General features: G+C 36.7%; 1 protein-coding gene across 9 annotated transcripts in view; it reads right to left on the bottom strand.

Moving 5' to 3' along the window:
- The window catches only part of LOC105668465 (uncharacterized protein CG43867), a 60822-nt gene that overhangs the window by 12911 nt on the left and 28397 nt on the right, over nucleotides 1–19514 (bottom strand). For 7 of the 9 annotated variants that reach the window (XM_067358848.1, XM_067358853.1, XM_067358852.1 and 4 more), the window contains one exon: nucleotides 6807–6869. In XM_067358848.1, coding sequence (XP_067214949.1) covers nucleotides 6807–6869 — 63 coding nt within the window. Of the gene's footprint in view, nucleotides 1–6806; nucleotides 6870–16035; nucleotides 16359–19514 lie in introns of all 9 variants that reach the window. The other 2 variants (XM_067358855.1, XM_067358856.1) reach the window with 1 other exon arrangement.

The raw sequence follows: 19514 nt of genomic DNA, 5'->3' as shown, positions 1-19514 counted from the left end.
AAATCAGAAATGCTAAAAGACTGTCACAAAAAGCTAATTAATAAATCGCAAACTAGGAAAATAATCATCAAAGTACTTCAAATCATTATTAAACCGCAAAGTAGTCAAAACATCATCAGTTATTTCAAATAATTATTAAAGAAAATTCGGTCATAAATAATTGTCAACGCTAAATAATGACAACAATTATTATAAAAAATTGCTAGATAGTAATGAATAATGTCACGAACCAAGAAACACTATACGGCTATCAGAATACGCTAGTTGATGAATGATCGCGTAATACCAAGCAGCCATCGAAAGGTCGATCGGAAATAATCGAAAAAGGAAACACCAAAAGAAACTGTCAAAGTTCGTCGGATTAATGGTGAATAATCACAATTTGCAAGAATTTGCGTACGCTCTCACCGCACGATAAAGTAAACGATCTTTCCGGAAAAGCGCGCGGATCGAATTCGCACAAACACGTATGATGTCACATTGCGTTTGCGTGCGTTACGTTGCGAGGGGAGAGAAAGAGAGGGTGAGTGTATCGGGGAGAACCCTTCTTACGGTACAGTACGTACGTTACGTATGGCGTTTGTACACGGTATATACGCGGTTTGTGAGCGTTTCGCAGAGCAGCTGTCAAAAATCGATATCGCCTTAACAGCACGGCGGATGTACGCGGGTAAACGCTCGCGAGCGAGAGCGAGAGCGAGAGCGAGCAAGCGTCCACGGCGACTAGCCGAAAGGGGACTCGAGAGAAAATCAATACGGGGAAATCCTCTCTCGCCGAATGTTTTCCCAGCATGTGCCTCGTCGTCGTCGTCGTCGTCGTCGTGCATGTGCTATTCGACTTATATCGATCTTTCTCCATCCTTGTCGCAAACTCCCTCTGATTCTTTCGTGCCGGCTGTTTTCTCGCGCACGTTTCATCTCCTCTCCTCGACGTCGTCTTCGCGCGACGCGACGCGCCGCGTCGCCACGCGTTCACCGGCAGAAGGGAATCGACTTTTACCCTGGCGGGATAATGGTTCCATTCTCGTTTTAGTCGTGCTTTCTGAGGTTTCCTCTGAAGTTTGAGCGTACACAAAACATCCCGTCGCTATCACATCGACGCTCCACGACAAACGCTCCGAACTTCGAAGTTGACTTTATGTCAACAAAACGAGAAGGATAATCATTTACCGAGATTGTCTTTTAAACTTTTTTATTTATAAAATTAGAACAATAATTTTACTTTTTATGATATATTCCCGAAAATAAATAAATAAAATGATTCTATATGTAGAATATATAAAACTCTAATTAAAATAGAGCTATTTTAAAATAAAGTTAATAGTATATTTTGATGTATAAATTTTTTTAATTAAATCGTCAGTTCTCGCTGCTGTTGGAGTCTTACCCCAATTAAACGCTGCCATGATAGATGATTTATTAACTTCAACTCCAATTCTTTTTCTTGTTCCGCTGATCCGTTGGAGAATACTCCTGATTCACGAAGAACGCCCCGTCGCCGAGAAACGCAACTTTCTGAAGTCGGCGAATCCAAATAAAAGAACTAAATAAAAACAATATGACGAATTTCACAAACAAATGCACACACAGAGAAAGTTTCTCGTCTATCCGCCGGTAAAGATCGCGTCGAACTGAAGCGAAGCGAACACCGAAGTACATAAGCCGCGGGGGTTTTCTAGAGGCGGTGAGTCACGTTGGCTCGCGGCCAATGGGAGAATTTGTGGATGCTACTTGTATGCATATACTCGCGACGAGCGTACAACCACCGTGGGTCAAGCCGATGACCCTGAGGCGAAGCGAACTCACTCCCTAAAAGCTTCTCGCGATAATGGTAACGCGAGCGAAAAAGGTCTGTCGCGCCGGGAGATGAAGAGACACGAGAGAGAGAGAGAGAGAGAGAGAGAGAGAGAGAGAGAGTTGTTTTTCTAAATAATCAAGTGCCAAAATTATCCCATGAAATTTATAGAAACATATTAGACGTATCACGTTAAATAATCACGTTAAATCTGTAGAAAAAATATTCGACGCAATAATTTACTACACTTCGACATCGGCTGCACCAATTTTAGAAAAGTCAAACTACAGAAGGAACGCGAATCAGAATAGACTTGAATCACGAGTGTGTCTCTCATTCTGTCTTGGGACCACTCTGAAAATTATCGATTTGCTCCACTTGTCTCCCGTTAGCGCAGGCTTAAAGGAAGAAGATACAAAGGAGAAACGAAAACGATTCGTGCGCTTCGACAATCAGCTTCGAGGAAGCCGAAGTCAGTTGTGTTTAAATATCGAATGTACACGGGGTGAGTCACTCACAATGATCCAGAATAACCTTAGGTATGATAGAATGTAATTAATAATAATTATTCTTATTGAACATGAAAATTATATATGCGTACAATTTCAAAATGTCGATTATCAATAATGTTATTGACAGTATATTCAAAAGCCCTCGCGTTCAAAGCCCGCATTCAAAACCATACAACAAACATTTAATAGATTTCGTTTGCAGTGTCAACATGTCGCAAAAATCAAATGAAATCATAAAATGATAATTATTTCATCATTTTACACTTTTTATTTTGTAAAATTTAATAGTTGTATTAATTTTTGTTAATTTCTATAAAATCTCCCTGCGAAGCTAAATAAACATATTTATTATAAAAACGTTTAATTATCAATTATCATTTAAAGATCAATTTATTTCGATTTATTCGAAGAATAACATCTTAATATTCTAGCTAGCGTTAATGCTATTTTATTACCCTCCAGACTTTTCCAGCTTATTATTTATGTGATAAGAAATAGTTAATGAAGTAGAAACAAAAAATAGGTACTATTTTTTTTCTTTGGTGCAGTCCGACGCGACGACGCCTAGCGTTGCAATAAAACCACACAACCGTCTCGGCAAAGATACCCATGACTCGTACACGACAAAGCTGTCGTATATTGCAACGCGAAACGCTATTAATACATTCGGCAGCATATTGCACACATATTTACGAAATATGTTATAATATGTGCATGCGTTATGGTGCGTTTGGTCAATATTAGTCATTTGACAAATATGGATTTGCTGTACCACGTAATTTCTCATGAAATATGTATAAACATATGCATTAAAACCACCTGTCATAATACCGTATTCTCTATCGCTAATTTCGAACCAAGCCTCAACAATAATTATTTTTTAATTCTTCATAATAACTGAGATTAAATATGCTTTCCAGTTTATTTTTGGTACATATAAATTTAATGTATATTCCAAATTATAAATTCAGTGTATTTTCGAGTATTAAAATATTATTTTCTATAAACAAACTTATTCGTTTTTTTTTCGTAAATATGAGTCTTAATAAAAAAAAAGTGCAGAAAAGTAACTTCGCAGAAAAGTGTGCGAAAACAAAAATTGCATGACTAATTCGATTTTAATAAGAACTACTTTGCTATGTTATTTACTCTTCGATTTTATTTGACGAAAGTAACTTCGCGAAATAGGATCTTATTCCGAATGCGCAGGTTGCGAGGAGAGTGCATCTTCGTTTTATTAAACGCACGGATGTCGGCGGGAAGTGAGGATTACTCATGCACACGCACTGGCCGTAAGCCAATTCTACACGAGATGCGACTCATTAAGTCGCTGTCGCAACCAATATATCGTGTTCAAGCGCCGCTCGTTGCTCTCGTTATAATACGTTACAGTACCTATAATACGGGACGATAAGACTTGTCATCCTTTACTTTCAGATTGTTACATTTCTAAGCACTAAAGCAAATTTGAAAGAATCCAATGCAAAAGCACATTTAAGCCTCGGTTATTTTCATCCTATTCAATATCCTTCTAATATTTTTCTGAGATCCAAACTCTCGTAATGACAATCAGTATAATTTAATTTGAACTTATCCAAAAGTATAATCCAGGATTTAAAAAATAAAATATGATATTTTTCACCGCCGTATTTTTCTCCGTACAATCCATTCATTTCGTAATTAACCATAGAGATAATTTTCATATTTGTACAACAAAATCTGATAATATTTGACATAGTAAACTGTCGCATTTATTATCACGGATAGATATAGGGATCATTTTCGACATCAAAGCTTAAATTCGGTGAAATTAAATCGCCTTTGTATCGCTGTTTCTATTCAATTTAATTCTCAATAATATGGATATACTTTGTGTCAGATATTATGTCGCAAATAAATATAAAAATAATTACCGTACATGTACAGTTACGAAATTTAAACTAATCGAAATTACATCGGCTTGAATTCCTGATTCAATTTCAGTCGATTTTCGGCACTACATATACGCGAAATTGTATTTTCACGTCAATTGTCGCGACTCCACTGCCATGAATAAACACGAATATCATTTTCGCACGTGCATATCACCGTGAACATTCAACCTATCAAAATTATATCATCGTTAAATGATCTGGGTGGAAATTGCATTGATTACCTTTCATCGATGTCACCTGCTGCGAGCCATAGTTCCTCGCGCACGGGAACAGAAACGGGGAAGACGACCTCGACCTTCGACCGCGAACGGACGGAACGGATCACAGATCGTTCAACAGATCGGCGATCGCTTTCGAGACGGGGCGACGGAAACGTTGTCGCGCGATGCACCGTCGCGGATACACACGTGGTTTCGCGAATTTCGGGGTCATAACAAAACGACGACTTCGCCGGCCGGCCACACGGCCATCTTGCTACTCCTATCGGTCTTTCTTGCTCTATCTCTCTCTCTCTTTCACTTCCTCCCTTCTTCTCTTTCGCACTTTCACCCTTTCTCTGCCCCTCTCTCTCGAAACACCGACGGATACCGACAGACACCGACGCATCTGCAGTTAATCGATATTTCACCCTTCTCGTGGTGATATCGGTAACAAAGCTATCCATTTATCCATTTTTACGCGCGATTTTAATTAGTAGAGAAAGTGTAGGAAGAGAGAGAGATCAATCTTAGTAAGTTAAAAAACTTGCCAAGTAAAATAAGAAACAAAACTATACTTATGTGTGTGTGTGTGTGTAATTATGAGAAGTAATTTTCGTTAATCAAATTATTATTGGTTTTAATATATTTCCTAAACAATGCTGGACTCCTAATTTTATCTAAAATAAATTTTAATTTTTCTTACACTGTTCCGTTTCTTATTCTTTTTCTTCTCCAACAAGAAATTTTTGTATTATTTTAATAAATTATTCCATTTCGTTATTCAAAACCTTAACATTGCAATAAATAGTTGAAAACAAGATCCAAGCTTTAAAACTCCAAGCAGACAAAATTTAACATTAAAAAGTTTGAAGAGGAGTTTTACAAAAACGAATTAACGCACTTAATTCAATAGATTATCGATCTGATGCAATCTTTAATTATAATAAAGAGAAACATGGATACAAATGTCTGTAAGGTTGCTTGGTTTCCGATATTGACATCCACATGGATCGTCCTTTTCTTTATCGCACATGACTGCGTTATCAAAAGATACTTTCATATTTTTCTAAACTTTCTTCTTATATTCTAAATTTTTATATTTTACGAATTTTCTGCATTATATCATATTTTTTAATTAAAAAATTTATATTATTTCTTATTTTTGTAACTTTATACTGCACAAAATAATAAGAAAGTAATTATAGAAAATTTTATTCTATATTATAAAATATATTACGTTCTTTTTAGAGTTTTGTTATACGCGTGAAGTTAGCCCCTCAATATTAGAAATAATTAAGTTATTTTACATGATTCGATTGCACATTGTTTGCACATAATTGCACTTCTTTTATTTTCGTTTGCACACCTCTAGCAAAAAAATTATTTTTAAAAAATTTGGGGAGCCAATTTCACATTTTGAATAACTCCTTTTCCAGAGATGTGCAAACGAATATTCAAACTGTATGTAAATGTACAAACGAAAATCTATAGATTGAGCTCTTTGCAAAAAGATTTTCGCGAAATTTGATCATTTTTTAATGTGAAGTTAGCCCCCGCAAATTTTTTTTTAAATAACTTTTTTTCTAGAGGTGTGCAAACGAAAATTCAAACTGTATGGAAATGTACAAATAAAAATCTATGGGTTGAGCTCGTTGCAAAAAGATTTTCGCGAAATTTGACCATTTTTGAATGTGAAGTTAGCCCCCGCAAATTTTTTTTTAATAATTTTTTTACTAAAGGTGTGCAAATAAGAGAAGTGCAATCATGTGCAAACAATCGAATCATGTAAAATAACTTAATTATTTCTAATATTAGGGGGCTAACTTCACGCGTATTTTTATGTTATATTTTCACGCTACATTTTATACCGAGGATATCATCAGTTGCGAAAATTTAGCAGTTCGCCGTTGCTCCCGGCTGGTAAACCGTGCTTGTGGGGTTTGCACCCCTTACGAAGGGATGTTTTCGTGTCCGTCGGTAAAGCTAGATGTACGAGGGTAAGAAACGCGCGGAGTCCTAGAAACGGGTTGTCGGTAAAAGAACATTGTGCCAGTATATGGTATAGAACAGGGGTAAACAACCCCAAAGAAAGAATACGAGAATTGATAAGGGTGAACCGGAATCCACCCCGAAATCTATTCTCGTACCGCTAAATATATCTAGGTGGAGTAGAGAGATCAACTTGGGTAAAGAAAATATATAACAAAATACATGTACTATCCATTAATATGCAATTAGATCAAAGACATAAATGTAGATATTAGATTTAATATAGTAAAATAAAACTCGAGTCTATCTCTCTGCCATTCTCGTATTTTGTGTGCATATTTTTAGTCCAATAATATCAATATTGATGTCTGCTTACCTTATCTTCCGCTTCATCCGCCCTGCCCTCCGCTTCTAATACCCGCTGCTCGAGTTCAGAAAGCTGGAACAAAAAGCAGGTTCATATTTTAACGATAGATCACTTCGTGTAAGATTAATGACGCACGGCGAAATAAACGATCGCTTTAACCATAATTCCACCCGTATTATTAACGTAAAGTCTCAAGTGATATAATTTTGAGACACGTATGCTTTTCTTTCATTAGTCATTATTCAATTAGTCGCAAAATTTCTATCAAGTTTTACAAACAACTTTGCTGACAAAAACTTATTCGCGTAAATATAAGGAGAATTATTCGCAAGCGTTTCTCTCTCCGCCCCTGGTGTTATCGAGGCAACTGATAAGGGCCTTTAATATCTTGGTAACGTGTGACAGATTCACGATATTCTTGGGGTAAGACATTCTCAAGAAAGTTCGACGAACGCACAAGTAGTTCGATGTCATCTAATTTCGTGAGGGAAAGTTTCGTCAAACTCAGTTAAGTCCATGGACGATGCACACTGATATCTCGATGACAGTTTAATGGGTAATAAAGCTAAATCGGACTGGGAGGATCCGCTTAATCTAACCGAGATTGATACGCCTGTGTCAGCGACTGTGACTCCTCAGCGCAAAAATCTCATTAAAAACATGCAGAATGTCTCGCGATTCGCAATTTTAATTTTAATAATAGATTCTTTGATTAATTTCAAGTTGTTTTTTTCTAATAATCCTATTTAGCAGCTGTAATTGAGCTTACATTGTAACATAAGCCTTTTCATAATAATAACATAGAATTATCAATATTAATCAATACGGAGTAATTAGGGCGCGGAAATTTGAGGTTTCGCGGTAAACCTTCCTAGTCGTCTATGCGCATACGTTACCGCTTAATCTAAACAAAGTTTCCAATTTGCTATTCACGTTGTGAGGAAAATTGATTAGCCTAAATGTATCCCGGAACATTTTTGATAATTTAGAATTTATCTCCGCGTCTCAAATACAAACTTCTTTGAAATACGTTTTTACGCGGTACTTTGCTCAGCCGTGATAGCACCAAGCAACGAGTGATCATCAGTTCCGCCGCAATAACAAGAGCAGCCGGCGAATATAAGGAATTCGTGTTCCTCCTCCGCACGCTCGGGCGAATAAAGCGGCCGTGTAGCGTGATCTCGTCTTTTTCGAGGAAGATGGATCGGTAGGAGGAGGCGCGAGCTGCAGCGAGGCGCGCGAGGGGCCGGGATCTCATCAAGAAAGGCGCAGTTAGCAGCATCTGGTGTCGGAGAGAAAAGAAAAAGGCAAAGGGCGCGAGAGACGAAAGGGAGAAGCGCGGAGAGAAGCTGAAGAGAAACGTAGAAACGTTCCTCCTAATGCGGAGGGGAAAATGCGCGCAGTTTCTCGGCACGTTACACTCTCGACACGCTGCTGCCAGAAAGGGAAATCTGCGACGTGGAGAAAGAGAGAGAGAGAGAGAGAGGGGGGAGGAAAGGTGGACGACGAAAGGAGAACGACTGATACATCAGCCGCGGGGAAAATGCGCCACCAGGATCTCTCAAACTGTCGTCAGTGCGTAAATTTCGTTTCTTACGATGCCGAGATGACACCGGAAGATGTTCAACTAATCCTGCCGAAACCTGTATACCTTCTATTCGTATTCTATTATGTGTTTCACCTGCATTTGGCCCTTTAACTTCGTAACTCGCAATCTTTCGAATACTGACAGAATTTAGAATTTCCACTACTTTTATGTAATAATAATATTAGATCCTCAACACGTTGATATAAAAAAGAAACTCCATTTAGAAATGAAATAACGACTACTTTAGCCGCAGAAGGGATGTTCGCAACGTTGTATTTCATAAAAAAACATTTTTTTAGGGTGGAAAGGAAGGGTGCGATGAGTTGATAACTTTTTTCTATGGCCAGCGGGGTTGCTTATAACTTGTCGAGGCCCGCGCATAAAGCACGGAGGGCGAAAGTCGTGGAACGATAACACACCCTTTCACGTTTCGATCGTCGGAAGACTCTGTGCGCGCGCGTCGGAACGTCGTCGCGAGGATTGGCTCGTTAATGTTATCGGTGGCTCGCGTGACGCGAAACATAGAAGCCGGTACTTTCTTGAATTTCGTTCGCTTTGTGCCGAGGAAAATTTATGGCCGGCTCCCGATGCTGTCGCGTGCGGCAAAGAGAATCACGGAAAGCACAGAGAAGAAAAAAGAAGCGAGGCAGGAAAAAGAACGCCAAATCCGACTTATTCTTTTTTCAGGAGACAGGAAAAAAACGTACATGTGGAAATTATTTCCGGTTACGTGATTTGTGCGCTCTTTCTTTCTTTTGACACGCTTCTACATTGTTATTAAATACGGTTGCGATGGCAGCCCTGCAGGAAATACATAAATTAGAGAGAAGAGAGATACGAATCATCGTGATGCATTTTGCAAAGATACGGCCGTCTAATCCTTAAATCCGGAAATTGGCTTCGCAATCGTTGAAATGCTCTTCTTGTTCCTTTTTTAATCTTTTTTTATTGTCAAGAGGAGCAATCTTGAGACCGATAAGCTTCTTATTCGTATCAAGATATGTGAACTTCTCTGTATTATATTTATCATTTCGATGCAATAGGATTTGCCAAGTTAATCGAATCTTTTCTCTTATACATTTCCGCCTAGCACATCAATTTTTTTGTATTTCAAACAGTCAATTATTACATTAGATTATATTAACATTTTTTTATTAATAAATTAAACAAAAAGTCTATTATTTTTATCGATGAAAATTTTGTTACAAAACTGTTTACAAAACTGATTAATTTTTCTTTCTTGCAACAATTTGATTCAATTCGTTTTCCTGTTACGCAGAGATTTCGCTGTATCGAGTACTCGACTTACTCTCAGTACGCGAGAAGAGTAATGGCCGGTGGAATTAGCTCGACGAGGACGAGGACGTATAACCGTTAGCACCTCGTGCGTTTCTTCTTCTGCGGTACAACGAGGCGAGCGCACGACCCTTATTTATAACGAAATCCTGGGGTCGAAAAGCCGGATCGCTCTCCCGTGCCTTGTATATTAACTATGCCAACCCCTAGAAAAGGGGTACAAACGTACGGACCGTTTCGCCGCAAGGGTCATGAGCAAAGGAGGAGAATGACGTCGGTATGGCAAAACTGAGATTCGCCATTGATCCACATTTCATTATATTAACCCTTATTTAGTACTCCATCAACATTATTAATCGTTATGAGATATGAATTATAATATCATGCTTATTATAACCGTCTGGTCGAATTTGAATCCATTTGTAACTGTTACTGAATGATAAAGAGCAATTTTAAAGTGTTAATTTTAGAAAATGTATAATAAAAAGAAGATGGAATAAATAATTTGGAGTATCTTTTGACTAAAATTACATATAACATTTATACAATTAAACTCCAATAATCTTTAACAAATTTCGTTAATTTTACGTTTATTATATTGTGTTTTAAATTTAATATATTTTCTATTGTGTTAATGAAAATATGATATTTTAACTTTATAAGAGCATTCTATAAAAAGAAAACAAAACATATTTTCCAAAATTACTATTTTGAGTGTAAAAATATAATATTTAGCCGACAAATCCATGTCCTTCCATTCGTAAGATACCGGATGTTCAAAAGGAGAAACGGAATACCGTCTGATCGTTCGGCCAAGCTAATTCTCATATCTCTTTATTATCGCAGTCGTAACGCCGCCGCCTGTCATTGTCACGTAACATTGTCGCGGGCGTTAGTACGATCGTCGTTATCGTTATTGCACCCGCCAGTGCATCCTACTGCAAGAGCGAAACGCGTGCCTATGTGTCCAATTCCCAGCGCAATCCGTGTAACTGCGACATTTATACGCGGGACGACCGATAGAAGTGCCGAGCCGGCCGGTACACGTGCGCTATGTACACAGGATACCATCGTTGCCGTGGTCGCCGTCGTCACCTGAATCATCGTTAGAAAGGTGCGTGATTTTCAGCTTACAGTCGCCTTACAATCTGCTTACACGACATGATTTTTGTCCACCAAATGCTGACGCGATCGGTTTAACTCAATTTATCAGGTGAAGTTTACAAGCGTGTAACGTATGGTTTTTGAAGAATAAAAAAAAAATAACAGCAAAAAGGCTGTAAAGCAAAAGCGTGGATGTCGGGATGCAAAAGATATTACAAATTAAAATAGAGTAAACAACTAATTAAAACAAAGTCTTTTACTCTCTTTTAATTTGTAATAACTCTTGCGCTTCGACATCTGCAATTTTTATTCAAAGTTTACAAGCTTCATGTTATTTTATAATAATATAACAGATACTTCTGTTGTTTAAACTCCTAAAACTTTCTTACTTTGATAAAAAATTTCTTTTGCTTATCGCTTTGCTTCAACGTTTAAGCAGAATATCATTTTCTCGACGCGGTTCTAAAATCATTTTAATATGATAAGCTAAAATAAGCTCATTTGAATGTATTTGGGTTAAGTGTTTGTATGTTGAGAGTGCACAGTCGTAAAAACTTGGAAACCAGTGACTTAGAAAGACACAAGTGATTCGGAACTTGTTTTGATGCGCGCAGTAACGGGCGCCCAAATCGTACCACTTTACGACTTTCTCTTGCGATTGATGAGAGGAGAGGAAGAGAAAAGAAGTTTGAGAGAAATAAACGGGAGGCATCCTGACAAAACGAGAGAACGTTTCTAAGAGTGAGATCAGGTTCGGATCTTCTATAAGGCACCGTCCTCGCGGCTGCAAAATTTTTGGAGCTTGCAAAGACAGGAAACAGTAAAGAGTAGAAAACAGCGAAGAATTATATATCTATATCTGTCACATATCCATTATATCCTGCATTTCGATATAAAAGTATCTTAAATCTAAGAAACTATCGGAGCTTGGAAAGAAAAACAGAATTTTCTTTAAAAAATAAAAAACGCGGGAATTATGAAATGGAGAAACGATGCAACCAAACCTGTGACCAGGTGTTATATTTGTTATGTCCCCTATATTGCATATTACAATTCGAAATTGAAGTATCCAGAATCTACGAGGTCACCGAAAATCCGATCCTGAGTGTGATAGCGACACGCTATACGGAAGTTACAGGGAAGTGGAGTACGGACGTTCGAGAAATCGCTTAGGGCCGAAGCGATGGCCCCGGTACGAGATAAAGAAAGAAGCTAGTGCCTTGTAAAGCTCGTAACCCAGATGCGTCCCGTGTGTTTTATTGCCCTTTTACGCTCCACGGCCCGGGTAGGGGGGGAGGGGGGGAGGGGTGGAAAGGGCTAGGTGGTGGATAGCGACCGTTCGCCGTCGTTTCTCGTGCGCGCACACATACGATCTTACATGGAAGCGCGAGATCGTGCCGTCGACGTTTTAGCTGTACGTCACCGGTGAAAAGTGCGGAAAAGTTCGCTGAAAGGCGCAAGAACTTCCAATTGGCACATTGAGAGTCATTGCCCTCACTCGCGTCTTGCCAGTATAGCACTGAAGTCTTACCCATCCATGTTTAATAATAGCATGTCGCAGTCTGCCATATCCAGTAAGTGAAACTTGGATATCCAGTAGATAAAATGAAAATATAGTACTCTTTTATCCATAATTTTAATTAATCTATTTTATATGTTAATAATTTTAAAATTACGAAACGAATTGTTGCATATTTTTACACAACACACTTTTCACATCAAATTTTAACGAATAAGTTGTAATCGTACAGCTTAGAAAAAATTTTTGCTACCTTATAAAAAAAGAGGAGAAAAATGCACAAAGTTCACGTATCTCCAGTAAGCAAAAATAATTACGTTCAAGTAACTAATTAAAAATAAATAGAAATTATTATTCTTTAAACACAAAAAATAGTTCAATAATATATCCTTATTCAGAAATTCGTAAAAATTCGTTTTCTACAGAACTTGCGTCGTGACAAAGCATGCTTTTATTCCTATAGCGTTCAATTATTTAACGGTACACTCAACTTCCTTTTATTCTTTTAGTCTTCACGGGAGAAATTCACCCCCCATCGAGTCCGCCTATTCCGACATCAGTGTGTTCGACGGCTAGGATTAATATTTTTTCGACCAGGCGTGGTAAGCGACAAGGGGTTCGATAATACGCATCCTTGCCGCAAGCAGAAAGCCGCTTAGACCCGTAACCGCGACCGAAAAAGCTTTCTGCCGAGAGCTTTCCCTCCGATCGTTCCCACGCCCCTGTTGGGAAACTCGCGAATGTCTGTTCGGGGATAAAACTGAGAGTCCCCTGCTTTTGTATATTTTCTCGCTTAGCCGTCGATATAGCCGAAAGCTTCCTTCCGTTGGAAAAAGATCAATTCATGCCTGGCTGCGTGTTATGAATCAGAAAGAACGGAGATCAGAGATCGGAGCTTATAAGAATACGACGAGATACGTTTCAGCATAACTGAATTTCAAAAATATTCAACGATGATGAGAACTAAAGAAGAGTTTGTCATCGCCGTTGCGAGAGTGATATAAATATACCGAATGTCGTCGGAGCTTTTTGCAATCACTAGAAAGAGCTTGAATTCCCTCGCATTACTTTTAACAAAGTAAAAAAGTAATATTGATTGACGGTAAGCCAAGCATTTCTCAATCAAAAGTTTCGTCTTCAACACGAAAAATTTAAATCTTTCTGATTAACGTCATAACAATCCGTCAGCATATCAATCATATTCATAGATTAATAAAATTAGAATTCAGTTTCGTGCTACGAGGCGAGCCTGTCGTTCAAGAGTCGCACATCGCAGAAGAAATACTTAATTACAAAAGTAATTACAGCAGTAGCAGCAGGCACAATAAGCGGTATTATCCCGTGTGACAAACGTAATTGCACGGTAACGGAAGGACAATTAACTGCTCCATTTTCGCGGGCAAATGGTCGCGCGCGTTACCGCAGCACCGAGGCCGTGTATGCCTACAAACGAACACATGTAAAAACACGTACATGTGTCCGACGTTATTTAAGCTTTAGTTTACATTACAGCGCAGTGCTTACCGGCGCATCCTAGTATGCAAATGCGTTGCTGGATTATGCATTTCGTACGCGAGTTATAGATACATCCCGCGAGCGGAAAACGCGCGCGCCGAGTTATTATTCCGTAACCCTTCCGCTATGGCTATATCGCGAATTCATTTTACATTAAAATTCGTGAAAGACTGCGCCGGAGTGCGGTCGATGGACGGTACCGCCGCGGGGGCTTAAAATCGTGCCTGTTATACAGGGTGGTCGCGATACAGCAACGCGAGTTTTTGCAACGAAAATTTGTGAGAAGTTAAATAACAGTGACGCGCGCAATTATTTATTCCATGCAGTCATTTTAGATTGCACAAATTTAAAGTTTCATCAAGAATGAGTCAATGATTAAATACTAGCGAAGAATGAGATTTTTTGTAATACTATAACATTGTATTGTGGTAAAAGAATAGTAATGCGAAAAAGAAAATGTCAGAGATAGAAATGTCAAGCCGCAAAATGCAAACCTAGCTTTCTAGTAGCTTTTTATTTGACATTTACTGGTGACACTTGTGCACGACAATGGAATGGACGGTGTGATATAAACGTAGCAGTACGCTACGTTTACATCTGACATTTGTTTCATGACACTTGTGCCTGACAGTAGTATGAAGAACAATAAACGATGAAGAATTTCTCTCAGACAATGCATTATAACGAGAGAATGCTAATGAAGGAATTAATGTAAATGTTTAACAGCGAATTCGGTTGGATGCACTGTATTGCGCACCAATGCAGATTAAAGTCTGTTATATATTTTAATCTATTCGATTGTAATAACATAAAATATTCTGAAATGCCTAATACATTCTACTAAAATGTAAATCCAATAAAAAATTACATTAAGCATCTCTAAATCTACTACGTTATGCACATAATTTTCTCATCAATTAGTACTTGATACTTTAATGTGCATCAGTGTGCACTAGCATACCGAATCGAATTAACAATAAATGTCAAGTAAATTCAGCTCAAGAAGCAGGATAAATCTCTCTTATTAATCAAAATGAGATCATATTTAATTCAATTAAGATCCTGATTAAATTCATTTCAAGAGAGTTTAAATTGAAAAGAAGGAAATTTTAAATCCGTAAATCCTTGAAAGAACAAAATTATAAATCCGTAAAACAAAAGTTAAATCCAATTATCGTTCTTTTTCAAGACTGATAAAAAACTAATCAAAAATTACTTTTAAAAAACAAAAAAAAACTCTTATTTTAAAATAACTTATTTTTTTCATTAAATATATGTAAAAACTATCAAAAATATGTCTCTTTGCTTTAAATAATTATTTAAGATGCAATTTTCTTTTTTATGTAAAATACTGATTTAAGCGTTGGAAAAATTACTCTACGTATTTTCTAGATTTCTTGGATTGTTTGCCTGAGGTGGCCATTAACGCGCTAGAAAGCTCGCTTTAACCCTATTCGCAACGTATATACGGACATTCATACGTGTGGCGAAGTGTGGCCGCTCGGCTAAGTGGTCCATTCAACGATGCCTGACGGAATACATTACAGGAAGTCGCAGTTAAAAACTCACTCCTCCCCCGACGAAGGTCTCTTTCGCTTACGACGCTTCGCGTAATTCTTCCCTCTTTGAGGGAAAATTTCACTGCGTTCAGACAGACAAACAAACATACGAGAGAGCCGGGTGGACGTATATAAGGTGTCCTTAAATTTCGAGTACTCTCCATTAGCAAGGAATTTTTATTAGACATTTTTTCAAATTTTTTTCAATATTTAGCATCAGATATCCTTGAAATCAAATATCCTAATATACGCTATAATACCCTAAATATAAAAAATAATCATTTATTTAAATTAAAATTTAAATTAAATTTAAATTTAAATTTTGTAAAACCCTAAAAATTCCCTCCTAAAAATCTTTCTATTATCTTAAATTTCGATTACACTAAACAATATTTTGTTATTTTTTTCAAATTCAATATTAACTATCCAGACTATCAGATAAAATATACCTGCGCGACATTTGAAAATATTCAGAATTCGTACAGAAATTGATAACTTTCGATCAATTGCAACTTACGTCTCAAGAAAATTGGATGATTACAAAGACTTAGAAGGCTAAAAAATATTGTTCGACTTTTTATTTATCATGCAGCTATCAGCAAGTCGCATTTTATAAGAGGATCTATTTACATCAAAAAAGAACTACGATTACATTACCTTACGAAGCATCTCCTCAAAGGCTTCCATGTCGAAAGCGGAGTTGTTGTTTTCGGTATGTACGGGTTGCATCATTAGTAATTTATCAATTCACTTTAAATAAGTCACTGATCTCGATGAAAAGATTGTACTCGCGTGCACTATTGAAAATTGTTCGCTAGAACGATTTCATCGAGCATCATAAATGTCATTGTCAAAACTTATTATCTCGTAACTACGTTATTATGTTTCGCGTAATATTGCACATCACAATTAAAAGTACACAGTAATTGTCTGTAGATAAATTACATAGAAATATGTTTAAATTCTAGTACACAAGTCTTCTGAAAGTTAAAAATATATCGTTGAGTAAAACAATGTTTCTTGCTAAATTATATCTATTTTCTACTGATAAAACTATCTGCTCATTTTTTAATTGAATCTTAGATTTTTTTTAGTTTAATTAACTATTCTAATATTCCTAACATTACATTCGATTAATTGATTACATTTATTAATATTTTTTGTTTTAAATAGCTTTGTATTGTTATATTATTAATCTTTTTTGTGTTTGTCTAGATATTGTGGTATTGTGAAACGTGTTTCCTGTGAGTCGCGGTAAGAAAGGTTTGAGAAACAGCGGATTAAAGACTCTCCGAAAAGGAGACGTTGAAAAGCGACAAAAAAAAAAGGGCTAATCCTTTAGCGGGGGCGAGAAGAGATCTGGAGACGTTACACAGCGTCGTCATCGAGGACTGTCGAGAACGTCGCTCTCCGCACGACTATTTTCAGACGTGAAGTATTTTTAAGTCTTTGCTTTGGGAGTTCCGAAAGGCGCGATTTTTAGAAGAAAGAAACGCGCCGTTTCCTGCCGCCGTATGTCGCCTTTCACGATGCAGTTAGTTCGGTGCAGCACTTCATGGACAATCGAGAAAGAAAATACAAGAGAGACGTGCGTGCATGCATGCGTGCGTTCTCCGAGAATGTATACAGAGACACGTCTGTTTTCGACTAATTGAGCCACGCGACGAATAAGAAAAATCTATTTTAAACCCAACAAAGCGTTATGATTTAAGGGGTATTTTAAGCGATCTTTACAAATCGATAAAATAAGGTTCTCTTTTATCCAAATAATATATCCAAATAAAAATTTGTATTTATAAACTTTATCGTGTGTTTCAACAATTTGTGAGAGAATTGGTTTCAGGAAATATGAAAACATATATATTTTTTTTAGATATTGGTGATAAGTTTTCCAATTCGACAGATACAAAATATCGCATCTATATCTTTTGACGACGATAAATTTTACGAGAATAAAAAAGTCCGTTTTTTCACAGAGACAATTTAATTACTAAAACGCATCGATGTGGTGACATCTATTATTATACATGTTGCTTTTCTATAATTTTTTCCTTTATGTGTATTCTAATATCAGTCAGAATTACAGACAGCTTCTAATTTTCACAAGCTGCAGATGGGTGGATCAATATTTATTTTTTCCATTGGTAGTACCAATCATCGAGAGAGAAAGAGAGTGTAGTCCGCTTTCGATACTCACGTTTCTCGTTAAAGTTCGATTCGTTCCGATATTTGGTAAGCAAATAAAGGACAGATCACCGACAGCAACTTGTCTGTCGCGCTATCACGCCCCATAAAGGCTCGAACAGTATCAAAGAACGAAAGTAGTTCACGCGGAAAGTTACTTTTCACAATTTCTCACTGCTTGTTCGCTCGCACGGTACTCCTCTTATTTCTCTGTTCGAGATAAGCTCGCTCAATATTGACTATAGCGACTGCACCGTCTGCAGATCAGTAGCAGATATTATGTCAATAATTAAACAAGTGAAACCATTGGAAAATTAAGCAAATTTAAAATTAATAATTTCTTGAATTAAAAGAGAAGAAAATCGTCACCTAATAATGATCGAAAAACTGATATAACGTTCGCTTCAGTTGTTTTATTATTTGCATCTCGATGTTATAATTGAAAAAAATCGAATTTAATTTATCGAAGAAATCTAGTTTTGAAATGAAAAGCAAGGTTTCGGAACATCGCGTCTGTATGCAAAAGAAAATAAATAGAAAAACAGAATAGATAGGGATGTATAGATGGTTAAATAAATGAAAGATTGATTTAAATCTTTTCGGAAACACGTTTCTCAATTAAAATACAAAACTTGGAGATAAAGCGAACGTGCTAAATGATAGACGAATCTTTCAAGTGCTTCCTAGCGCGTTGACGCGAATCAAACGACATATGATTTCGATCCAACGAGATTTTTCTTTGTTCTATTCACAAGCGTCTGTCTCGTCTCTCCCTTTATTGAGTGACATTCGTTTAAACCTCTAAACCCCGACATTGGCGAAACGACGCGCACACTCGCTCTATATATCCCGATATCCCATGATCAAAGCTTAATTGAAAAAGAGGCCGGACCTGAATGCTAGCAACTGATACCACCTGGAATAGATACCGCCGGCTTTTACCTCTCCCGTAAGCGGATATATGGGTTAGCGCTTTGATCAAAGGGCCAAAGAGCGACGTAATTTCTTTGGTGGAATCAAGAAGCATTTTGCTCGACATGGAGCCGACAATTAATTGAACAGTCGGGTGCGATAATAACCTACGTCAAAAAATGGAAAAAGTGGATTAAAAATTTCAGAGTACGAATTTTTACAAAGTATGAATAAAAAAATATAAGATCTAAAAAAGTAATTTAACATAACTTTTAAAATATAAAAATTTATAATTAATCCTTATAATTTATACTTTTACTGAGTCAATATTGAAATTTCAACTTTATGAATTATGTTATTCTTGCATTGAGCTGCAAGATGAGATGAAAATTTCGAGATTAAAAGAGAGTTCAGTAAAATTTTCAGTAAAAACAGATAGAATATTATTGCCGACAAATATTTCTTATGAAAATTTCAAAATTAAAAGAGAATTCAGTAAAATTTTCAGTAAAAACAAGTAGAACATTATTGCCGACAAATATTTCTTTAATTTCTAGGATTATAAATAAGTTCTATTTAAAAAAATCATGATATAAATTCAAATTCTGTGTAAAAAAGAAAAAAAATATAATTTTTAATCTATATTATCATAAAAATTCTTAACACCCCTCCTAATTCTAAGACCTTTAATTTTCGCTCACCCTTATTCCTCACCCTATATCACAAACTGGTGTTGAAAAAGGGGAAGAGATATTTATTTCGGTTGGAAAATTAAATTCTCTTGAGTATAATAAAGAATGCAAAATAAGTAAATATAACGATAAGTGAGGGCTGTAGTCCCGATAAATGAATAACGCAAAAAATATTTTTATTACAAAGGGTACTAAGTGAAAGCAATGATATATAAAGATTCGGATGAAAATTATGTAAATTTGCTATAAATTAAGTAACATGAATAGATTCTGATTCCAAAATTAACTGCATAAGTTTTAAAAGTACTATACGCAACTAGGACAAACTTTCGGTAAATTGCGGTACGA

The sequence above is a fragment of the Linepithema humile genome, chromosome 7 (assembly GCF_040581485.1).
Source record: "Linepithema humile isolate Giens D197 chromosome 7, Lhum_UNIL_v1.0, whole genome shotgun sequence".
NCBI lineage: Eukaryota > Metazoa > Arthropoda > Insecta > Hymenoptera > Formicidae > Linepithema > Linepithema humile.
This window is presented reverse-complemented; position numbering and strand designations above follow the sequence as displayed.